The sequence below is a fragment of the Moschus berezovskii genome, chromosome 12 (genome assembly GCF_049115385.1).
Source record: "Moschus berezovskii isolate FMDL1 chromosome 12, NW_MosBer_1.0, whole genome shotgun sequence".
In the NCBI taxonomy this organism is placed as follows: domain Eukaryota; kingdom Metazoa; phylum Chordata; class Mammalia; order Artiodactyla; family Moschidae; genus Moschus; species Moschus berezovskii.
Genome location: NC_142471.1, coordinates 95029100 through 95045279, shown reverse-complemented (window position 1 = coordinate 95045279; position 16180 = coordinate 95029100). Strand labels below are relative to the sequence as shown.

The following is a 16180-nucleotide window of genomic DNA, read 5'->3' as shown; positions in this document are numbered from 1 at the left end:
GCCAGCAGGTTTAAAAAATGCAGGTTTTATACTGTCATGCAACTGGATTTCATGGCTACAAGCTAATAGCTGTGACGAAGGAATTATTAAACTGTTAAATATTTCATTTAAAAAGGCACATTGCAGACACTTTAAAAAGAAAACTCTGAACTCATCTGTTGAAAACCGTCCTCTGTGAGATGGAACAGGGTGGAAGGCTGAAGGCCCCCCGCATTCCCTGGGAGCGGCTTCTTGTGGCATCTGTCCAGAGCACCGCCAGGCCCTGCCCCAGCAAGGGGACTTCGGGCACCCGGGGAGGCCACCCGCTGCCTGGCAGAAAACGCACACGGCGCCAGGGCGGTGGGCCTGCCCCCATCTGCCCGACCACGCCTGCCAGGAGGCCCCTGGGGCAGAGGGGAGAGCGCGCTGCCCACACCCGAGTCTGACAGCAGGCCTTCGCTCCTCCTAGCCTGCCCTTCTCACATGCTCAATGGGACGCTGCTTTTGGCACAATGCTTCTTTGGTCATTCCGGCTGCTTCTGCCACTGATTGCTAAGGCTACAGCTATTAAGAGGTATACTAGACCAAGAAGCTAACGTTTTTATGAGTCAGTGTTAAGAGGTGAGGGAGTACTCACAGAAACTAAGTTAAAATGGTATTTTATTATGAAAGAAACAGTAAGATTTATTTCAGGAACAATGGCTTCATTAAATAACTGTTTCTTGGAGAAACATGAATTCAAAATAAACAAATCTGACCTCTGTAAGAGGTTTACAGGGAGGACCCAACTGCCCTAAAAATGCCTCGCTGAGTTACAAGGCAGCTAGCTCATTAGCAAAACACACAAACAAATCCCTTTCACAAAACTCAGAAAACAAAACGTTCGTTTCTGTTTTTGAAGTTACATTAGTAAAACCACAGTCCTACGAGGACTTGGAACACTGCTCACTCGCCTCTCATTTTCGTTCCTTCATCAGCGCCACGAACCTCAGCGACCTGCCTCCCTTTCCTAGAGAAATCCCACCTGCAGTGGCCCACGGGCAAGGCAGCCACCTAGGCCTCCTCCAGACTTCTGGTCAGGAGGATGACCTAACAGTTCCTTAGTAGAAATACCCAGATAATCAATTTGTTACTAATCAGACTTCAGAAATGCTCCAAGGTAAGAAGATGCAGGATGTGAAATTTTCAATCTATGTCTCAGCCTACAAAAATGGTAATTTAATAGGCCCTGTTTTGTGACCAGCCTTACAATAAAACAGATGGTGAGCATTACCCTCATGTCAGGCGAGAAGCCTGAGAGGTGAGGTGGCGGTCCTGCCCGAGCAGGGGCCCCGGGCAGCCAGCACAGCCAGTGCAGGGCCCCCAGGCTGGGCTGTGGGAGTTACCCGGGGGCGCGGAACTCCAGCAGGAGCTCCGTTTTTGCTGCGCTTCTAACTGAGCCGCGAGACAGGCAGGTCTGGCCTACATGCCTACACCTCAAGAGGAACAGTATGAAAGGCGATGCCCAAAGGATGCTAACTGTGCTCACAACCTCAGAGGCATGAAGACAGACTTTGTCAAGAGTCATTTCTTCCAGAGAAACACACCCGCTCCTCCCTGACTGCAAAAGTTTCTCTTCCTGGCGGACCCTGCAGCTATCAGGAGCTCTGGAAGTGCTGGAGCGCCCTCTCCGCATGGGCCTTCCCCTCTTACCCCAGTTCACTGGCTCCAGGACAGAGAGGAGGAGAGCAAAGCCAACCTGCCCTGAGCAGCAAGGGTGTCAGCGCACCTGGGGTTAGTGCCAATTAACTTCGTGTTAGCAATCACATTACAACCACCCACCACCTCACTTCTTAAACTGTAAAAATCCCCACACCTGGTCTTTGCCTGGGAGAAGTGATTGAGCTAAATTAGAAAAACCTGGCTGGCACAGGCTGCGGTGTGGGAAATCCTGGCCTGGGAGCCAGCATTAACTGTCAGCAGGCGGCCTAGCCTTGGGGACCCTCCTGCGCCCACCCCAAAACCCAGTTGGAGGGGACCTGGGCGCGGTCACGAGTGTCCCCCAGCACTACAGAGCTGGTCTAACAGAGGGTGGGCTACTGGGTGACTGCAGTCTTCATCCTTCCCCAGTGCCTGCTTCCAGCTGGCCCTGGTTGCCCAGACCGACCATGACCCGCAGAAGAAGAGATGGCCACGCTCAGGCCCGGAGCTGGGAAGGCGGGTGGCAGGGTGCCTGTGGCCAGCACCCACTCTCTTCGAGCACTGAGGACAAGACTTCAGGGTTTTACAAGCTCACCCCCTGCTGACACCCTCATTATATTATACAGATACTTTCTGCCCTGGTTTCATAATGTTTCTGCTCTGAAACACTCTAAACCTTAAACTTGAGCTCACTTATTTGACACATATAAGGAGAAGGAAAGAGGTCTGGCCAATCCACTTCTGCTCCTGGTGGCAGAGCAGTAAATGGCAGTAGTGGACAGAAGAGTTTGCTGCTCCGGGATTCCCAAGCCTCTACTTTAAAGACAAACCCACAATTGAGTTCCTCAAACTGCACAGCAGGACCCCTGCCCTGCACTCGGTGTGTGGGAGGTACACACGAGGAACGTCAGGCACACCCTCGACCTGGCCTAGCGACGTGCGGGGCTGGTTCCGATGCGAGCAGGTGGTGAATGCCAGGCAGCGGCGGCCAAGCTCAGCCGCAGCACCACCTCAGCCCGAGGGGGCCCCACTCTCAGACAACAGAAGGCTCTGCCTGAGCGTGGCGTGCAGCAAAGGCCCACCCAGCTCTCAACGCAGTCTTGTCCTGGAGACGCACCCACTGGAGACAGCCCCACGTGACGCCCAGGGGCTGATGCTTTCCTGCTCAGCTTCAGTTCATTGTGGGCAAATGCCTCAGGGTCTGACCTGGTCACCCCCCTGACCTTGCTGGTCAACTCAGGTATTAGCTCAACTTGCCTGAGCTTCTCTACCTGCTGTCCCTGAAAGCTCTGCTCCACCTTCAGTTGAGCCGAGAATGACAGCAGCAGTTAGAATACCGCTAAACTTATTTAGCAAATTCCACTCTGAATCCAAATTGCTTTAAATTCACCTCATCTAAAATCTCACGGTAATTCTTTCCTTGAGTGTATACGCACACATGCATCTACACACATGTATCTATGTAGCCATTGCTGTTGCTCAGGCGCTCGGTCGTGTCTAACTCTGGGACCCCATTGACTGTAGCCAGGCTCCTCTGTCCTCCACCGTCTCCTGGAGCTTGCTCAAATTCTTTTCACTTGAGTTGCTAATATAGATTCACTTATATTAGAACGACTGTGAAAAAAATCACTATGCAAAATAAACCTCCGCTATGTGTATAGAATGATATTAGTTGCCATAATTAAGCTTTAAACAAAAGCTTAAGGAGAACTTGTCTGGGAAAGTGTTTTTACGTTATCAGAGACTTCATGTGCCAATATCACGCTGCACATAGACAGTAAGTTCTCGATTCATCCCTCAAGAAAACGACATTTAAGTGTGTTAAGTTTGAGATGTTAGCCTGAAAACTTATTCAAGAGGACAGGCCGTCACTGCCCACTCCAGGATGTCAGCAGCCGAGTGCGTGGAGTGGCCGGTTGTCCACACGTGAGTCTCAGTGTTGCTGGCAAGCAGATAGTTTAAGTTAACAATAAGCTTATTGAAAAATTTACTGCCATTCAGATGTGTTCCTGTTTAAAACTCTCAGCCAGTGAGAGTCAGGAGTCGATCTGCATGGATCATTTTTATTGCGTTTGCCAAGAATTATGTGACCATGTGCCAAAACTAACACGAGCACTTGGGGTGGGCGGAGAGTGGGCGCGCCCGGCCGTGCTGTGTGGCACACGCCGCCTCTGTTCATTCTGGGGAAACACGAGGCAGGTGCGGTCAACGGCCCGAGCCAGGAGGGGACCGACAGTGATCAGGTCGGGCTCCCTGAGCCAGATACGCGGCGGCCGTGGTACTGACCTTTCTGGAAGATGGGATGATGCAGCGCGGGCACAGGGAGCTCCTTGAGGACTGTGGGCTCGTGAAAATAGGCGTCCAGCCAGGCCGCGCATTGCAGCAGAGGCTCCGGCACTGCCCCGGGACCTCCGAGCTGCTCAGCGGGAACGGCGGCCTCCGCGGGCCTGCAAGAGAGAGAACAGGAGAGACTCAACCTCCAGGCCCTGCCTCCACCCACTGCCCCTAAACAGGCAGCGGGGTCACTGTGCCCGTGCCTCCACCTCCGCTCGGAGGGACGCAGTTTCTGGAAGGACGACCTGGGACTGCTGCTCTGCAGGGCTCTGAGTGTCTGCAGTCCTGCCAGAGGGTGGGGGGTGTGAGAACAAGGGTGACGAGCTCAGACGCAGCTCCAGTGGGCATGAGCCCGCCCCTTGTGAGACCACCACCCTCACTTCCTCTGCAGTCACCGATCATTCACCATAAAAAGTGTTCTCCAGAAATACAGGCTGAGAAGTTAAACCCCGCTCCTCGTCGCTCCCACCCCATTTCCACCGCACACCCCACGGCCCCACACGCTCTACGGCTCTCAGGGTGCTGCGGGGGGACCACGCCCCGAGTCTGTGCTGCTCCTCACACTGCAGGGCGTCTGGTCGGTGTGCTGGGCAATCTGCGAGGCTGGTTCAGTTACCGGGCTATGATTCTCCTGCCTGAGACTTCTCTTCCTTTTGCAAACCTTCCCGTCCATCCCCTGTGGCCACCGCCCTTCCTCCCTCTCACCTCCGCAGGTTTAAGCCAACACGCCTCAGACTCACTCAGTGTCTCTTCTCCTCACGGGCTCACCCTCCTGTCTGGGGGACCCCACGGCTCCCCTCATGGAGCTGACTTCTCCCCTACAGCAGAGGCTGACTTTCAAGGGACATGCTCTGCTGGGCTGAGAAAATGTCCCTCTACAGAGGATCACTTCTGCTGCTTCCGAGCCCCAGACTTTTATGAGGGATCCAGCTCTTCTGAGCTTCTGAGGACAGCACACCCACAGAAGCACCAGCGTGAAGCTGATTTCAGACATCGTTCCTTCCTGACCCCCTGCCCTGGACAGGAGGCAGCTTCCCTGCACCTCGCAGCCCGCGGGGCCGGGTGTCTCGTCTCCACCTCTGAGGCCGCAGCTCCAGGCTTTGCGGGGATGGGAGAGGTGCACAGAGGGCAGGAAGCCCTCCTGGGCCCCGCAGGCCCCCAGTCCCCACCCCAGGGGCAGGCCTGTGCACCTCAGTCTCCAGCTGTCTTCCTTCAAGGCACACCCGCCCCCTGGCGAGGGTGTGACTGAGGTGGAGAGGCCACACGCGCTGCCGCAGTGCAGCCCGGCACGGGTGGGAGCCCTGAGGCTGAGGCATTGAAGCGCCCGGAGCACGGGCCTGACCTTGCCAGCGTGAGGGGACACGCCGGTGGGGCGGGGCCCGGCCCTCCACTCAACAGGCCGTGGGGAGCAGCTGAAGACCTTTAAGCCGGCTCTTGTGAGCAACCCTGGCTGGAGCCTGAGTCTCCGAGTCAGGGCGTGTGGTGGGTCTGGGAGTCTCGGGTGGGATGCACAGGGGAACGAGAGGCAGGTCAGGAAAGGCTTTCTGAGTGTGTGACTATGAACGGCATTAGGGAAGGAGCCAGCGAATGAATGGAAACAAGCCTTTCGAGGTGAGCAGGGGGAGGGACCCCTGAGACCCTGGCCCACAGAGCCAGCCTGTCAGGCGGTCCTGTGGCCACACAGCTGGGCCGGGCAGGCCCAGCCTTCTCCAGGATGCCGGCCCCCGGGATTGCCGGGAGAGGAAGCCCCAGAGAGCGCCGGCAGCTGGCCCTGGGCTGACGGGGTCCTCCTTGCGGGACGGGGCTCACTCCACAGGCAGAAAGTGGTGTCTGCGAAACAGGGGGCAGAACAGTGTCTGGGAGGGGGGGGGTCTCCTGGGGACGGAGACTCTAGCTTCACTGCCCCGGTATCTCTCCCCGCCAGGACGTCTGCCCATGGAGAGGCGGGAACGTCTGCCCCTTGCTTGGCATAAACATTCCTCCATGTCACTGAGCAATTCCCCGAGACCCTCCTGCTGTGCTTCCTACTTACACGGAGTAAGTAGGGAGCGGACCCTAGGGAGGAAAGTGGAGAAAGGCCATGGGCTCTGCTGCCTGCTCGTGGGGCGGGGAGGAGACGGGCTGCGCTGAGCTCGCTCAGACAAGGCACAGCACATGAAACCTGGTAAGCACACATGTGGGGGCATGTGTGGGCAGCGGCCCACGTGTGACCCTGCTCACACCCTCGCCCCTGACCCATGTGGGAAGCAGGAAAGGGCCCTGACAGCCCTGGCTGGCACCTCCTGCAGAGGCGGGCGGGGTGAGGTGCTGGCAGGGGAGGGGAGCCAACGTGGGTGTTTGGGTGGTCTCCAGGGCTTGAGGGTTCTTCCTGACCATCACACCCTGCAAACGGGGCTCCCTGAATGTGGAGGCACACTGTCCAGGAGACAGGTAGCTTAAGTTGAGAGTTAGGAGCTCTGCACTCACCTTGGGGAGTCACAACTCTTTCTCAGATGCCCTGGTTTGCTTGGGGGCATCTGACAAAGGCTGCAGAGCTGTGGGCACTGCCCAGGTTGGGGGCCGCCTCCCCTGCGTTGCTAAGGGAATTGAAATGTGAGCTGAGTTTCCTAGCATTTCCCACTCTTAAAAGGATATTTGAAGAATTTTTATAGTAGTAAAATTCATCTTAAATTGATTTTTTATGCTTGTGCTAAAGATCTCAACCTCTGATTTACTCCACAGTTCTCCGTTTTAACTCTTTCTCTCTTGGCGTGAGATAACTATTCACGGGTGAAATGTAATTAAACAGTTTTGATTCTGAAGCAAGGATTTATGATACTACATTTAAAATGAATGGCATTAAACACATACATAAAATCAGATTTTTAAAGCCATGACACAAATTTCCATTTCTACAATAAAATGAAATTTATTCTCTGCCCTGCCCTCTCCTCCAACCTCGCTCGGTTCGTCCCCGAAAGAGCTGTGGTGTGACAGGATCACAGCATCTCTAATGGCTGCTCTTATTATGGAGGAGTTTCTCCAGACTTCCTACCGACAAACCTGAAACCCCAATCATTATGGGCTCCGTGGCCCACGCTCATTTAAATCTCACATCTCCCTGGGAGCCCAGCAGCTCACCTACCACTAAACGCACAGACCTGTGGCCACCGCCTCTGGGAAGCACCACTGCGTGGGAGCCCAGCCCCCAGGAGGGCCGCTGGAAGGCCAGCGCTGAGGATGGAAATGAGACAAGGCCGTCCCGCCACTCGCGGGGCCAGGCAGAGGCCGACCTCAGAGCCGATCCTTCCAAAGCCACCCAGGACGTCATCAGCAAGAGCAATCCTGAGGCCGGTATCAGGACACTGGAGCCCTTATACTTGTTTTCACTTGGCACAAGAGGGCTGGGAGTGGCTGGAAAATGATTTTGGCTTTGTTGAGCTTTTTAATGTAACAACAGAGCGCATAGGTACCTTCATACAGTAAACATAAAGTCACGTATGTTTTGGTGGAGGGCTTTCTTCAAGAAATATGCAATGCTGGCAACCCCAGGGACCCTGCAAGAAAATAAAGAGGACAACAGAGTGCCGCCTTGAGGGGAGCTGCCAGAACCTGGGTGTGTCGGAGAGCCCCGTGGGAAACGCTCCTGGAGATGTGACCCCCGGAAAGCAACCTGACCCATTCCCATGGGCCTGAAGAAAGAACGCTCTGGTGTTGAATTGCATTTCATATTTGTTTGGACATGAACCTGTCCATCATTCCAAATCAGACACAGCAAAGCAGGTGACATGCTCCAGAACAAATGTCTGAAGTGTTTTCAATAAAGCAGGCAGGGACTCTCCCCAAGACTTATCCAGAGAACCCATGAATTCACAGCACTGATACGTGAGCACGGGAGGTGCCGGGAAGGCTGTTGGTCCCCTCCGTGTGAGGCCTTCAGGCCCCGGCCCCGGAAGAACAGGAGGAAAAGTGACAGCCTGGCCCCCAGGGGTCAGAGCAGGGGGAGCAGATGGACCCAGGACACAGGTCCCACATGGGTGTCCCTGCCTGGCTCCAGGAGCCCTCTGGAGGCAGGTGAGGTGCTGGCTGAAGCCACCAGGAAGTGCTGCTCAAGGTCTCACCCCCTGTGGGGATCACTGCATATGGCAGGCCGCCCAGCGAACAAGAGGGACACCCCCAGCTCTGCCTTCTCCCATCTGTCCCACAGAACAGCTGTGCTCGATATGCCCACCTGGTGGGCAGGAGCTTTGGGTGTGTGGATTTTGGGGTGCCTCAAGGCTTCACTTTCAAGGAAAAGAAAGGGGTGGCAGAAGAAGTGATGTTTAGATAGCATCGCTGACTCAGTGGACATGAATTTGAGCAAACTCTGGGAGACAGTGAAGGACAGAGGAGCCTGGTGGGCTTCACAGTCCACGGGGTTGCAGAAAGTTGGACATAAATTAATCACTGACTTCAAGTCAACAACAAGGCTTCAACGACTGGCAGCAAAGAATCGCTAAATCCTCCCGTCTGAATGAATTCTACTCCCCATAGGCATTACCATGTCATGTGCCTGGGCTTGTGCCCCTTCTGACGTGAGCAACCAGGCCGCAAGTCCCGTGTCTCCTCTCTGGTCGGCGCTGTGCGTCCTGCCCGTGGGTGACTGTGCAGCCACCGTGCCCCCAGCCTCCCTGGGACCCGGTGCCTCTTCCCCATCTCTCGCTTCACGGGGTGAAACTGAGCCTTACGGTTTTGGGAACGTTAACTGGTGATACTAGAGGATCACCTAAGAGAAGAGCTCCAAAGACTTGTGTTCCTGAGTCCACCAGGAGTCTGGAGCGGTGACGGGGAGGTGTCCTTCAGCAAGGCTGGGAGATTAGCCTGCAAGGACGCACACGGACACTCGAGTCCGATCTGACGTGAAGACACGCCCAGAGCTCTGACCGCACACGGCGGCTTAGCGCCCCTCAGGATGAGGAGCCTCGCCTTCTCTGGTGCCTAGGGCTCCAGGGCAGAGCGCCAGACCTCACACGCTCAGGCAGGGATGCAGGCACAGCACACACTGAAAACTTCACTCGAGGTGACTTTATAAACCTCACGTGGAGGCGGGAAAGGCACAACGACGTCCAAGTTAGCACATCTCTGGCAGAGTCGCTTGTGTCTGTGTCTGACGGGTTTGTCCTGCATTTAATTATACCTTCTTGTAAAGCTCAGATGCTTTTCTTCCAGTGGTAGCACTGAAGACAGATAAATCATGCTACCTGCTTTCAATAAAGATCCTTTAAATTTTTCTAAATGAGAAGCTCAGTGAAGCCTTTAAACTGTTTATTCCAACCAAATTTAGTGGTCTGATTCCATTCAAGCATTTACTGAGGACCCGCTAAGTACAGGGCTTATTGGCAAGAGTATCAACTTGGGGACTGCCATCCACTTGGGAAGGCAGGGAAGCTGAAGGTACAACACAGAGGTATTCACACCCTCCCTGATGGCTGTGCTGGAGGAACCCGTCCTGCCCCAACTAGGACTTCCCTGTGCCACCCGATGAACAAACCAGGAGAGTGACGGTTCCCTGACGCTGCCTGGCGGCTGTCAGCTGTTGGGCAAGAACCCCACATGACTGTGACGGAATCTGTGCAATTATCTGAACATTCCAGAGTTGTGTTAGGACACCGAGTAGGAAAAGGAGAAACTGTTGCTACAGCGGTAAGAAACACAGGTCTCAAACAACACAACTGAGTCAGCGGAGGCAAACAGGAGGTGCGCCGGGCGGGGCAGGGAGGGTCCCCCTACCGACACAACCGGAGCCTCCCTGCTGCTCATCAGGTGATGTTCTACATGATTCGTGTGTCATCTTGCTCTTTCTCACACGATACTAAGAGAAACATGTACTCAACTATGAAAAACAGGGAAAAGATTAATAAACATGCATGAAATATTGGCAACAGACCTAAGTTTATATATATATAAATGGTATATAGAACACGCAGATTTTAATTCTACGAGACCAGAGCGCCTACTACTTGTAACACGACTTTATGGACCAACTTTCACACATCTGGTTGTAGTACCTATTTCAATGACGCTTATATGCAGAAGGAAGAGACTGCGTATCAGACAAGTCAGTCAGTGCTGAAGGTGGCCCAGGCCTAGTTTCCAGAGGCGGCAACAGGAGGGCGAGCCCGAGTTCTGATCATCAGCTCAGCGAGCCTGTGCTGAGGTTTACTGTGTGGTTCGTGAGGAGAGGGAAGAATTCCTGCTTCTCACCTTCATGCTTTCTGCCCCACAGTCACACTCCCTGAAACGAACTCTACATTCATGATCCCATCACAGGCCACCGATGGCTCATGGTCAAGTCAACGAGAGGAGGAGGAAGAGGCTGCCTCAAGTTTAACTAGGCCCCCTTTTACTCGTTTTCTGGGTGGTCACAGGTATGTTTTTAATGGGCATCCTAAGCCCCCAAAATTTGGGGGTCAAATTAATGTCAGAACCTAAGCAAGTATTCCTCTGTAGCAATTTGCTGTGGTATTTTAAAACACCGACCAACAACAGAGAGAAAATTTTATGTAAATTTTCAACTCCCCCCCATATAATGTACATAAGGACTGTATTTTTTAACATAAATAAATAATTGCTTCTTTAAAATATATCAACAGTAATACATATTTTAAGAGACAATTTAAACAGTATACTTGGCAGATAAGAATGCCTTAAAAAGTCTATCTACTTTCTCTCCTAAATGTTCAAGTTGTTAAAAGGAAAATTGTATTTTATCAACACTTTAACATATCATTAAAAATCTCTACCATTTGACAGATGAAGATAAAAACACCCCAAAACTATAGATGAATTATCAGGTCCCTAATGATTCCAAAACAATTACAGGATGCAGAGCAATCTAGTTAAATTTTATTCAAAAGCTTACTACACTTGTGTTTTCTTTTATTTTTCTATCAAGAAGCCCATGAGGTTTAAGCGCAATTCATTATGTATGAGACCCCACTTGCGGTGCTTGACTGTTGATTAATAGCAAAGTTTGCTGTATGTACATTTGCAACATTAGATGCAGACAATATGCTAACTTATTCTTTCACTGAAACTAATTATTTACAAAAATGACTACTTGAGACTACAATTTATTAAATGCATGCATCCAGTCTCAATTTGGCCCCCAAAGACAGCCTGGAATGAAGATCTTTTACTTGATGTGACAACTTCTAGAAACACTATTATTAATATTGTAAATGTGGCAAATAAAGAGTTCAAATAGCCTCATGTCTATGTTGTATTTGCTTTCACCACTGCAGCAGTGAGCAAAAAAGCTTTCTAAGGTTTCACACACACAGGAGGGGTATATTCCTTTCTCCCTGCTTAATTCAGCTTCTTACAAGGAAGATGCATACATGTTAGCAATGAAAGAGTTCCAAAAAGAAATAATAGCTAACAGAAAAAATACTATAAAAATCCTGATCAAATTGCTGCTTAAGTATATTTATTACAATTCTATCAATAATTTAGTTCATTTGTTGAAAAATATCTGTAAAAACATAAAGTTTTTAAAGTCATTCCATCAGTCTCATCAAATTCTTGGTACTCCCTCCAGAGTATTTTTTTCCCCAAAGGATCTTTGGGGTTAGGTAACTTGGCATTATTCAACAATTCTGCTCCCTCCTCCCAGAAAAGAACACAGGAGAAAGCAGTCCATTAATAAGAATTACAAACATCTCATCTCTGCATACAGATGTCAAGGGGGACATCCGGTCAACAGAGAGCATCTTTCAGGCTAACTCTACAAGGCATGTGGCTACCTTCCCCGAGTGTCCTACAGTCTGGTCTCTCTCTGCTGGGCCAACCCAAATACCCTCCAAAACTGCTCCTCTGATGCTCTTGAAGACACTGCATGGCCTTGCTCTGCTGTGCTGAGAGTATGTGGTGGCACTGTGGGCCTAGAGGAGATAGATGGGGCACACTCTTTCCTCCACACACCAAGACGAGAATATCAGCGTCTGTGCCCCGAAGACAAGATGACAGGGCAGGAGGGTGTCACGTGTGGCCAACTGCTCCCTGACATTAAAGTTCTGCATGGACACCTGAGGAAAAAGAATACACGTCCTTCTGGTCTGGTCCTTCTGGATTTTAGGGACAGAGACAAAGGGAAATGTCAGGCAGAGGGCCTCTATAACAAAGAAGAGTGAAGATGAAAAGTAAGTAGCACGAGAATGGAAAATCTCAGGGCATGTAGTCCACATGGGTAGGTGAGGACTGGTTTTCTCTTATGCAGTTCAATGTCCTGACCCTCAGGAGCACAGCCAAGGTCAGATGCAGGTAAGGCAACTGACCGTGCCAGTTTCAGGTGAGAGGCGTCCTCAGCCTCACACCTTCTCCAAACGCCACGGCGCTGCGGGCAGGATGGACCCACTGAGCCAAGACCAACTATATGGAAACTACTCCAAACGCCATGGTGCTGCGGGCAGGGTGGACCCACTGGGCCAGGACCAACTATATGGAAACTACCCCAAACACCACAGCGCTGCGGGCAGGGTGGACCCACTGAGCCAGGACCAACTATATGGAAACTACTCAAGGGAAACCCCTGTGCAGAGTCTCACAGCTGCTGTGCACTGAGTGCCTACAGGCGCCATGCATGAATTAGAAGCAGTCCTGTGTGTTACTCCTCCCAAAAATCCCCCAGGAGGCATTTTTCTATGTTCTGAAAGAGGAAACTGAGGCCCAGAGGTGATGTAATAACACTGATCAGTGCATCAAGGGATGAAAGCAGAATGTGAATTAAAGTTTTTTTGACTCCAGAGACCTTAGTCCACACCATCGCCATAAAGCTGAAGTGCTCTTGCTCATCTCTCTGAAATGGAAACAAACAGTCCGTCTAATGCTGACAAGCCCTATGCTCACCTGCTCTATTCTGGAGAGCATATGTACTGGACAATATTTGGATTTTTCTTACTTTTAGGAAGTTCTGTCAATTTCTCCCTGCTCCATGGGACTATAACCCTAGGCCCACTGCCCTACCATTCAAAGACCATGAGGATGTGAGTGTTGACTCTAGTTCTGTCATATTCTAGAAGCTTCCGAGAAGAGGCACTCGGTGCCCACACTTCAGGGCCTCAGGCTCACACAGCAGCCACAGGCGTCATTACTCCTCAGCCTCACGGGAAGGCCATGCTCCTGTCTGAAGGCCCAGTTCACTCAGCGCACAGTGTTCCTCCACACAGGCAGGAGGCCTAAGTCTTAGAATTCTCATCACCCATCACCCCCATCCTCATCCCCCAGAAGCAAAACCCAACGTGCTCAAGGAACTTTCCGAGGTGATCTGGGGCTAATAAGGCAGGTGTGGCCTGGGCTTAGGAGGACAGGCTCCCCACCACAGCAGTTCAGGTGTCTGACGGAAGGTCCCCCACCGCCACAGCCCTGCCCCAATGCCGCCGCCCAGCCCTGGGGTCCTTCCTCGGGCCTTCTCGGAGCTCTCTGCTTGCCTGCTGAACGGATGCGTGAACAAGACGCAGTGGGGCCAGCACGGCCACTGCAGCACGTGTGCTGAGAAACACCTGCATTTCAGATTCCATTTTTCCAATGAATGATTTGCTGAAAACCATTCCCCTGGGGGGGGAACCCACAAAGATTTTCTAAACAGGAAAAGCCACATTTCTTGCCTTTTCAGACTGTAAAGCAGACTGCTGATAACAGTTTGTTAAAGCCCAGGGAGCGGGCCTCACACCTGATCGTGCTCAGTTTGACAGGACTCTGGTCAAACCTAGAAGTGTTTCAGGTTGAAGACCCAAAACTAAACGGCCTTTCCTTCGTGGGTCTTCCATTCCTGCTCGAGAGAAAGCAATCAATTGAATATTGAGATGAAACAGAAGGACGATGAATTTAAAGAGCAAACACTTGCGCCATGACTGCACATGACCACGCAAATGCAGACACAGACCCACCCAGTGTTAAGGCTGATCACGCTGCACCTTCATTTCTCCTTTAGAGCGCCCAGCCTCCCAGGAGGAGGAGAGGATCCCAGCGGGGAGAAACCCCTTGACCACCCCCATGATACACAGAGGGCCCATTAGGGCCTCCCGCAGGCTCTGCCTTCTCACCTGCTGCAGAGAAAACCAGCCAACCTTGAGCAGGAACCAGGAGAACCGCAGCGCCCCCACCCCCCCAGGAGCTCGGGCTGTGTGCAGGGCCCAGGAGCGTCCCAGAGGCAGAGATGAAACAGGGAAGGGGCGAGCCTGGGCCCGGGAAGCTGCAGCTCCCTGCTCCAAGCCTCGCCCCCGACACGCGGGCTCCCACAGCAAGCAGTTTCTGATGTGTCCATCTTCATGAGGGGACGGCTCCCCTCCTCCCATGATCTGCAAAGGAGCAATGACACCGCTGGGACTACCGGGCCCAAACACACCGCCCGCCCCAGTGCGGTTTCCAAAACCAGTCTCTCTTCACAGCTGCAGGTCGACTTTGTCATGATGCAGTTCAGCTTTTCTCCATCTTAGCAAGGGAGTATGTTTAATTTAAATGCTAAAGTAATACCTGAATGCTCTGAAGACACCACTCTTTTCTTTCCAAAAGGCATGTATTACACAGGACCGACCTCCATGGGGTTAAGTCCCATTAACTTGGCTACTGGGCTTATTAATAAATAATCTGTCATTAAATTACCTGTCTTGTACATTGGTCTGTACAGTACTAAATAAAATAATAGATAGTTCCCTATAATCAAACACAGTGAAGTTTTTACAGAAAAGTGTAGCTTCTGATATAAGACAATAAAGCAGTTTCATCTAGGAACAACTTTCTGCAGCTCCCTTCTCAGAAGGCCTTCCTTTGCTGGCTTATTGTTGCAGCTGGAGCAAGTTAGCTGGTGAGCATAGCTGGAAACACTGTATTTAATATCAGACAAGTATATTGACTATACGTTAGTGGCCAAAAAAATCTTAAGCAAGTATTAAATGGACAGTTAATGTAATTGTATTTTAAAACACTGAGGTCATATTTAATTTTGAATTGAAACTCTTAAAATGAGCTTCCTGGCAAGGATGCAGAGTAATAAACCAATGTTAACTACAGAAAAAAAAAGAAATAAAACTCACATTATTAAAATAAATCCTTCTTCCAGAATACTTATATTTGCAAGATAGATTACAAGCAGCAGGAAACATTTGTACTTCTTCAGCAAGTATCATCCCTGGCGCTGGAGATGGGGCTGTCAGCTCAAAGGGGGATACCATTCTGGACCGGGGGCTCACATGCCATTCCCACCGCCCTTCTGCTGCGAGCTGGCGCCTCTCTCAGCATCTTCTGTCTTCCTTCCAGGGTGCTCAGACTGAGTTCAGCAACACCCCGGGGTCTTCCAATCACAGGTCTACCAGCAAAGGACCCGATTATGTTCAGGAGCGGGAAGCCCAGGAAGTGAGGCTGGGCGAGGTCTGAGAAGAATGAGCAGAGGCAGGGTGGAGTGTGAGGAGGAAAAACGGGGTAAAAAACATTTTAGCTGCAACGACAGCCAATTAAAATTCCCTTTAGGAAGCATCAACTTCTACTCCAAGCAGGTGGGAGAGTCCAATTTTATATGCCTTTTTCCTCCTCTTAAAAATCAATACAGCTCTGGGCGCTGTCATATTTGCAGGCAGGCAGGTCCGTAGACTGTGCTTTGCACCTGGACTGGGTCCCCAGGGAGGAGTGAGGGGCGTCACAGGGCTTCCAGCAGAGCCCTGCAGCATTTATTCACGGGAGCCCTGACAGCCAGGACAGGGGAAGAAGCCCCGTGGGCACACCCTGCAGCCAGCGAGTAGCACCTCCACCTGTGAGACTGCTGAGCCTTGATCTGACTCCTGAACCTTCCCCTGCGAGCTGGAGAAGCACAGAGGGGAGCCTGCAGGTCCTGGGCAGTGTGTCCTTTCTCTGCTGCCCTGCTCGGGACCAGCCTGTCCCCGAGGCCAGGCTGGGGCCTGGGCCATATCACTCTGCCCACAGGGACGACAGGAGCCCTCACTGCTCCAGAGTCGCTTCTCTTCTCTGGTTCCAAGTCTTTGGCCCTCCATGGCACGTCCCTCTTTCACTGCTCACCACTCTCCTGACAATGCTGCCCCCAGAGGTTCAAAGGCCCTCCCAGTGCCCCAGCCTGACTGTAATTCTCTTTAGCTTCTGTCTAATTCAGTCACTCAGTCCTGTCTGACTCTTTGTGACCCCATGGACTGCAGTACGCCAGCCTTGCCTGTCCATCACC

At 51.8% G+C, this 16180-nt stretch overlaps 1 protein-coding gene across 7 annotated transcripts in view; it reads right to left on the bottom strand.

The window, feature by feature from the left end:
• The window catches only part of MGMT (O-6-methylguanine-DNA methyltransferase), a 272074-nt gene that overhangs the window by 34035 nt on the left and 221859 nt on the right, over positions 1-16180 (bottom strand). For all 7 annotated transcript variants that reach the window (XM_088842437.1, XM_088842433.1, XM_088842432.1 and 4 more), the window contains one exon: positions 3946-4106. In XM_088842437.1, the coding sequence (XP_088698563.1) occupies positions 3946-4106 (161 nt within the window). The remainder of the gene's footprint in view (positions 1-3945; positions 4107-16180) is intronic.